Genomic DNA, 7,432 nt, shown 5'->3' on the forward strand with positions numbered 1-7,432 from the left:
GGAGGGACAGCAAGGTACTGCTGGCTTTGGGTAGAGCCAGAATATCGGCACCTGAATTAAACAAGAGGCCAAGAAAAAGGCTCTCTAGGCTTAGAACTGGGAGCTTCACCGTCTTCACCATTTCCCTGAGGAGCTACCCAGGCTCATTTGATTCCGAAGTTAGCCTCTGAGAGCAGCAAAGAAGAGCAGAGTAGCTTCTGAGGGCAGCCCAGGGTCAGGCGTGGAGTCTATTCCTGCTGAGCTGCTGAGTCACTGCCCCTCGGAGAGCAGCTGAGCCTGTTTCAATTTACCTAGAAGATACAGGGAAGCCTCCAGCTGAGTGTTCTACAAAGGTGCCCCCTGCTCTTATCTGGAAGCATCTACAAACTTTTCCCTACCACCTGAATTCAAAGCATTTAAATATTAATAATTTAGATAAGGTGCACTATATACTTCCCATGAGGGTTAAAGTCAATGGCAATGTAGAAATAACAAAAATATCTTCTAGTCCTTTCAAACACCAGCCTAGACTCCTAAGGTTAGTAAACTACGGATCAGACTCAGATTCTGAACTTCTAGTAGGTCCTCAAAGGCTTCCCTCAGAAGGCTTAGAGCAGTGGATCTCAACCTTCCTAATGCTGCAACCCTTTAATACAGTTGCTCATGTGTGGTGACCCCAACATCATTTTTGTTGCTACCTCATAACTGTAATTTTGTTACTGTCACGAATCATAATGTAAATATCTGATATGCAGGATACTCTGATGTGACCCCAAAGGGTCCAAACCACAGGTTGAGAATAGCTGGCTTAGAGGGAAATGAGGAGGGGGTGGTGGGGGGGAGTGAGGAACAGGAAACAAAAGTAAGAACAAAGTAAACCCCCAAGCTTTTGTGACCCTAAGGCACCATCCTTTTCTATGGGACAGGACACACAGACACACCGACACACTGACACACCCGACACACTCGCTACACCTCCTTTCCACGATAAAGTGTTATTCTTTGGTTTACTATCTCAGGAAGAATAAATAAACATTCACTTTGTATTTTTTAAAAAATTTATTTGTGATCTGTACATGTGATAAAGTGGGGCTTCATTGTAGATCTTTAAAGGTAAAACAAAACAAAACAAAAAAATCCAAAGTAAAAATGTATAAATACAATATATATTTTTTTTACAAAAATGGGAGATTTACAAAATATACATACTGCACTGTCTCTATTTTACAAATTTCACATGCACTTAAGAGATAAAACACAAAAGATGCCAAACCTGCATAGTGGCAGCTTAAAAAAAAAAAAAAAAAAAAAAAAAAAGATCCTGACAGGTGAGATCACTTTGAAAGTTTAAGAAATACAAGATCACTTTAATTGTAAAAAAGCAGCTCCATTCAGCTGAACGTGACACATATGAAGTAATTTGTACTCTTGACAGTACCCCCTGGTTGGCATTTAAAAACTGCTCTGAGAAACTGAAGAGCATTGCAAAATCGGAGGACAGTCAGTGTCAAAGGTGGGGTAAAGGTTAACTCCCATGATGCTCTGCTCAGCTTTACACCATTATGCCAAAGAACCAGACTTCGACTGGGGGGAGGGGGGAGTACACGATTTAAGATTAATAAATGTAAGTCTTCTAGCACATTTCAAAGGACTCCAGAATCACTTTGAAGTTCACCTTCCCTTAATGACTTTCTTGGAACCTGGTTCAAGCTCTCCTCTTGCTTTGCTATCATTCCTCACGCCACCGCTTCATGCAACCAGAGAAGGGGTCAGCATGTGTCTTACAGTGTTTAAATCTCTAGAACTACGAGGAAAGGGGGCAAACTTTTTTTAAACCTTTGAATTAAAACTTTTGTCTTTTATCTTTACTAATGTGAGCATTGTGCCTCTTCTTTTGTCTTGAAGAATACAAATTGGGAAGGGGAGCCAGACCTGGTGGACCACGCCTTTAATCCCAGCAATTGAGAGGCAGAGGCAAGTGGATCTCTGTGAGTTCGAGGCCAGTCTGGTTTGCAGAGCCAGTTCCTGGATAGTCAGGGCTACACAGAGATACCCTGTCTGGAGGAAACAAAACAAAACCAAGCCAAAATCCCAAATTGGATGGAAGGAAGGGCGGGGAAAATCAAAATTTGGGTTATGGGGGTGTAGAACGGAGGGAGATTTCATTAAGCAGTTTAACGGAGTCTTATTAGATCATGTGTTCTGAATTAAATCTGTTTAAAACAAATAACAAAACTCTTTGCCTTTCCTTTATCCAAGTCAGAACGTGTGGTTGAATGGGTATAAAAGCCGCCCTTCACTTTTCCTTAAAAAGGAATGTTTGTCTCAACCAAATTAAAATCCAAAGGGAAACCTCAGATTTCTGCTGCTTTGCCGGCAAAAGCTGCTGTCTTCACAGTTAGGCCTTTCCTCAGGGAGACACTTTTGTTTCCCGCTTTGTCTCTTACAACAAAGACAAGGGGGGAAATGCATTCCTGTTATGAAAAGCAACAAGTCATCACTTCTTTTCAGGGTATGAAACCAAATAAAACATTCTTTTTCCTCTCTGCCTCCCGCCTTCCCTAGAAAATGAAAAAGTAGCAAAAAATAAAAAAGTAGCAGACGGTATCTACCACTGGCCTCCTTGGCCTCCTCTGAAAACCTTCTCTCCCATCTTCACGTTAGGACTCTAGCAGGCAGGCCTCCCAGGCCTTCCAAATGCTTATTTTACTAGACTTGAAAGGAGTAGGGAAGGAAAAACAGGCGGGAGGGGGTCCGGGAGGAGGACTGTAAGGTCAGACCCTGGAAATTAACCCATCTGGGCTCCAGTTTGGCCCCAGTGAAAAGAGATTATGGTTTGACCACCGCTTGACAAGGGCACCGCAGGGGGTCCCCCATCTTGGCCACAAAGCCTGGGCTGCAGACAGAGAGGTATTCCCCCCCCCCCTCCCTGGAGTGAGGACAGCCACTTGCCTTGCAGCAGGGGACTGGACTCAGCCCTGGCTCATCTCTGGCGCCTGAAGAACTCACCAGTCTCTGCGGATCTCAACCTTTCCCTTAAGGCTCTAGCCCGCCCATATCTTTCACAGTTAGCACCGTCCTGCAAGTCTTAGCCAGAAGTCTTTTCAGCTACTGCCTTTGCCTTTTCATTTGGGCCTCCTCTCAAAACCATCTCCCCCCCTTCCCCAATCTCTTCTCACCTCCAAATAACTTCTCAATTCCAGGTTAAAGCTCAGTGGAGGGGGCAGGTAGCTTACGGAAAGAAGACCCCACCCAGCAGTTCTTTCCCTACCATGCCTCTCCTCCTGCAAAAGGGTAGAAGAGACAAGGGTGGGTAAGGACCGGGGCTCATACCGCAGTCTCCCCCTTGCTGCTGTGGCTGAGTCTGTGGTAGAAGCGACGCCATGACTGCAGGGTCTTGCCCGACCAGATCCAGAAGCCGGTAGTGATGCCCACGATCATGGTCATCAGGTACTTGATCATGAAGACTGTAAAGTCGGGGCTCATGGGTGAGAAGTGGCCCGGAGGGCAGGGCACTGCGTAGCTCTTGCAGGTCTGCAGGAGCCAGGTGCGTTCCCAATGCTCGCGGAAGGCCTGCTCGTAAAAGTAGCAGGCCAGCACGATGGTGGCCGGCACGGTGTAGAGCACGCTGAAGACGCCTATACGTACCATGAGCTTCTCCAGCTTCTCTGTCTTGGTGCCATCGTGCTTCATGATGGTGCGGATGCGAAACAGAGACACAAAGCCGGCCAACAGGAAGGACGTACCGATGAAGAGGTAGACGAACAAGGGCGCCAGCACGAAGCCCCGCAGTGCATCCACACTAGACAGGCCCACGTAGCACACTCCACTGAGTAGGTCACCGTCCACCTGGCCCATGGCCAAGATGGTGATTGTCTTGACCGCTGGCACAGCCCACGCGGCCAGATGAAAGTACTGCGAGTTGGCCTCGATGGCCTCGTGGCCCCACTTCATGCCAGCTGCCAGGAACCAAGTGAGGGACAGAATGACCCACCAGATGGAGCTGGCCATGCCGAAGAAGTAAAGCACCATGAAGAGGATGGTGCAGCCCTCCTTCTTGGTGCCCTGCGCCACCGTGCGGTAGCCATCGTCCGAGAAGCGCTCCACGCACACGGCACGGTCCTCTAGCAGGAAGCCCGCCACGTGCGCCACTGCCACCATGAAGTAGCAGCCCGACAGGAAGATGATGGGTCGCTCTGGATAGCTGAAGCGACGCATGTCCACTAGGTAGGTGAGCACTGTGAAGAGCGTCGAGGCACAGCACAGCACTGACCACACACCTACCCAAAGGCGGGCGAAACGTCTCTCCTCTTCTTTAAAGTACATGAGGCCGTTAGCACGGCCCGGCTCACACGGGGCACCGCAGTCACGCTCACCGAGGAAGCGGTAGCCCAGGTAGGGAGGCACCTTGAGCTGGCGTGGGCAGGAGAAGGGGAAAGACCAGCGGCCTCTGCCATCGGAGGGGGACATCGCAGTGAAAGGAGGGTCTGGTAGGTAGGGAACAGTAGGGTAGGCGGTGGGGCTGCCGCCCGCGCCCCCGGAGCCGTCGGACGTGTTCTGCCCCACACAGATCTCGCCGGCGCCGTGCACCGGGAAGTTCTCGCAGCGCAGCCGTTCCGGCCACTGAAAGCCGAACTTGTTCATGAGCGCCTCGCAGCCCTGTCGGGCGCGCTCGCACAAGGAACGGCACGGAGGAATGGCTTGGTCGAGCACGGTGCACACGGGTGCGTACATAGAACATAAGAAGAAGCGCAGCTCGGGAGAACACTGCACCTTTACCAGCGGGTAGAACTGGTGCACCTCGAGGCCCGCGTCCTCTTGGTTCGTGTGGCCCAGCAGGTTGGGCAGGATGGTCTGGTTGTAGGCGATATCCGTGCACAACGGGATGGAGATGGGCTGGCAGAAGCCGTGGTCGGGTACCGAGATGCCTTTCTCGCCGTGGTATGGCTGAGCCCGGGTGTCTGTGGGCAGCGCGCCCAGAAGAGCAAGCACCAGGGCGCAGAGGCCCAGGGGCGAGTGCGACGCCGCCGCGCCGGAGCCCCGCATCGCGGGCCGCGAGTGCAGCGGCGTTCTCAGCTGGAGAAAAAAGACGAGGCGCTGGGGAGCCGCTTGGATGCAGGGAGGCGCCGCCGCGCCCGGCGCATGAGAGTCCTCCCGGCGCCGGGGCCGGGCCGTGGGCGGCGCGGAGCCGAGGGTGCTAGGGTGCCTCAACAGCGGGGGCGAGGCCGCCAGCCGAGGGGGCGCCGCAGCCGCCTCCGCGTGGCACTCACGCGGCCACCGGGGGGTTCAAACTCCTGGGCCTGGAGTGGGGGATCGAGGGAGGGGGTGTCGCCTTACCCTCCCCGCCGAGACGTAACGGTGCGGCTTTCTCTGCGGCGACGGGCAACAAGCGTCTCCGGTTACCCTTCAAAGTTTGCCCAAGTTTCTGGAGCCCCGGGCGCACGCCGATGCGCACGTCCCCTACACTGAGCCGGGCCTCCGCCAGGCCAGCGCTCCGCGTCCCCGCCTGCTCGCCCGGCCCTCGCCTTGGTGGTGCTGCTCCGCCTTCTCTCCTTGAGGCCCCGCGGGCCACCGCCGCCTCCTCCTCTGATTCTGGAGCCTCCTTCAGACCTAGGAAGGTCGGCCCTAAGTTTCAAGTCAAATGGCTCCTTCTCGCTTTGAGTCCGATCGGTGCTCGGGAGGTAAGAGCCGGACAAGCTCGTTTTGGAAACCTAGTTGCGCCGAATCCGAAGCGCCGAGGCCTCTGCACCCGCGGCCTGCCTGCAACCGGCCTCTCCTGCCCCGCACAGTCCCAGCCCGCGGCTCCCCGCGTCCAACACCGCCCGCCAGGGAAGGAGCGCAGAGTAACGCCTGGGAGCCGCACTGGTGGCTAGAAGAAGCGTCGGGCTTGCAGGGCTCCGGGCCGCCCCGCCCCCTCCCCTCCCCCCATTCACAAACCACTCCGGGGGCGGGCCCCAAGCCCTCTGGACGTCCAATAGCGCGCTTTGTTTTTTCTGTGGACGCCTTCCGATTGGGTGGAAGTCGGAAGGGGCGGCCGAGGGAACGGGGAAGGCGGTGCTTGATGCGCTCTGGGCGGATTCCTGAGGGGAGGGGCAGAGGGATGAGAGAGAAAAGTTAGGAAAAACTTTTACCCAGAATTTGCTCAGGGGAGAAATACGCACCAGAAAGGGAACTTGCTTGAAAGATTGGTTCCTCTTCCGGGTACCCTAAAATACACATTTCCAGCAAAAGGGGTCATTCGCCGAAGGCTTTGGCGAGAAGCTGAGAATAGCACAGCGCCAGGGTGGAGAGACGTGACCCGGAGTCACGTTAGCCTTGCCTGGCAGGCTAGGGCGGGAGGATTTTGGTTAGCATCAGTGTGGGTCGAGAAAGGGGTGCGACTAAGGATCGTTTTTTTCTTCCCATACCCCAACCGACCACGTGAAGCCACAATCTCCTCTCCCTCCCCCAGTTACAAAAAGGGGGGCCGCCTGGAGGGAGAAACCCGAGTCGGCCGAGGGGCGGACTTGTGGCGGGAGGAAGTGCAGACCCTCGGAGGAGAGGGCCCAGAGCTGGGGGCTGCAAAGCATTCAAGAGCCTGCCACCCCTCCCGGGCACTCTGCTGGCAGCCTGGGGAGCACAAGAGGCCCTGGGGGTTTTTGGAGAACTCTAAGGCAACTCTGGAGGAATGCTTATGAAAGTAACCTGAGACTGAGGGCCTCGGAACTCTCTGTACGATTTACAGATCGCCTTCGGTTGCCCCGTTTTCCCTTCTTTCTGAGGTGTGTGGCCTTCGGGGACCCCATCTTCGTTGCAGAAGCAACCATTTGATCTTTCCATTTGGAATCTACATAGAAAAGTTTTAACGCGCGTTAGAAACCAGGGCATTTGCTAATTAAAGGGCTTTCTAGACACAAAGAGGGGTTATTTTCCCTCTTGGGTAGCGTTTTCTGATTGGCAAGCGTTCTTTTGTTCTTGGTCAAATCTTAACCCTGCTCCAGGCACTGGGCGCTCGTGCGCGTTGTCTGATTGTTGCCCCGGACGGGTCGGAAGTTACTAAGGGGCCTCTGCCCTCTCACAGGAGCCAGCAAGGAATATCATGAATATTGTGAATTCCCATGCAGGGAAGTGACAAGTTGAATCATTGAATCTGTCTCTGCAATCTTACTATTTTAAACAACACTTTTCCTGGCTGAGTTCTTCTGCCTGTCTCATTTTTGAACAGTTTGAATGTTGAATGCCGGCAGAAGTAACTCGCTCTGGTACACAGTTTCTCCAGCTAGGAAAAGGCTGGTTCTGAAATCTAAGACAATTAATTGGATTTCCCTTTTCTCGAAGACCTGGGCTTCTTCTAATTTTCTTTTATTTACTTTATCTCAGAGGTTCGCTGAGCTCCTTCTTTCCACTTTGGAGTTCTTCGGCTTTTGTGCTCCTGTTAATGCGTCTGAAGAGCCCAGCCCCTTGGAACAAGGCA

The 7,432-nt window shown here is 53.1% G+C and overlaps 1 protein-coding gene across 1 annotated transcript; it reads right to left on the reverse strand.

Moving 5' to 3' along the window:
• Positions 1-1,367: 1,367 nt before the first annotated feature.
• Fzd7 (frizzled class receptor 7) lies at positions 1,368-5,891 on the reverse strand. The gene has a single exon (XM_034499100.2). It carries the CDS (start codon positions 5,023-5,025, stop codon positions 3,307-3,309), a length of 1,719 nt encoding a protein of 572 aa, XP_034354991.1. The 5' UTR covers positions 5,026-5,891; the 3' UTR covers positions 1,368-3,306.
• Between the last annotated feature and the right edge of the window lie 1,541 nt (positions 5,892-7,432).

This window comes from Arvicanthis niloticus, chromosome 3, assembly GCF_011762505.2.
Source record: "Arvicanthis niloticus isolate mArvNil1 chromosome 3, mArvNil1.pat.X, whole genome shotgun sequence".
Lineage (NCBI taxonomy): Eukaryota > Metazoa > Chordata > Mammalia > Rodentia > Muridae > Arvicanthis > Arvicanthis niloticus.

Coding starts and splice junctions, on each gene's coding strand:
- Fzd7 (XM_034499100.2), bottom strand. CDS start 5,025: ATGCGGGGCTCCGGCGCGGCGGCGTCGCACTCGCCCCTGGGCCTCTGC.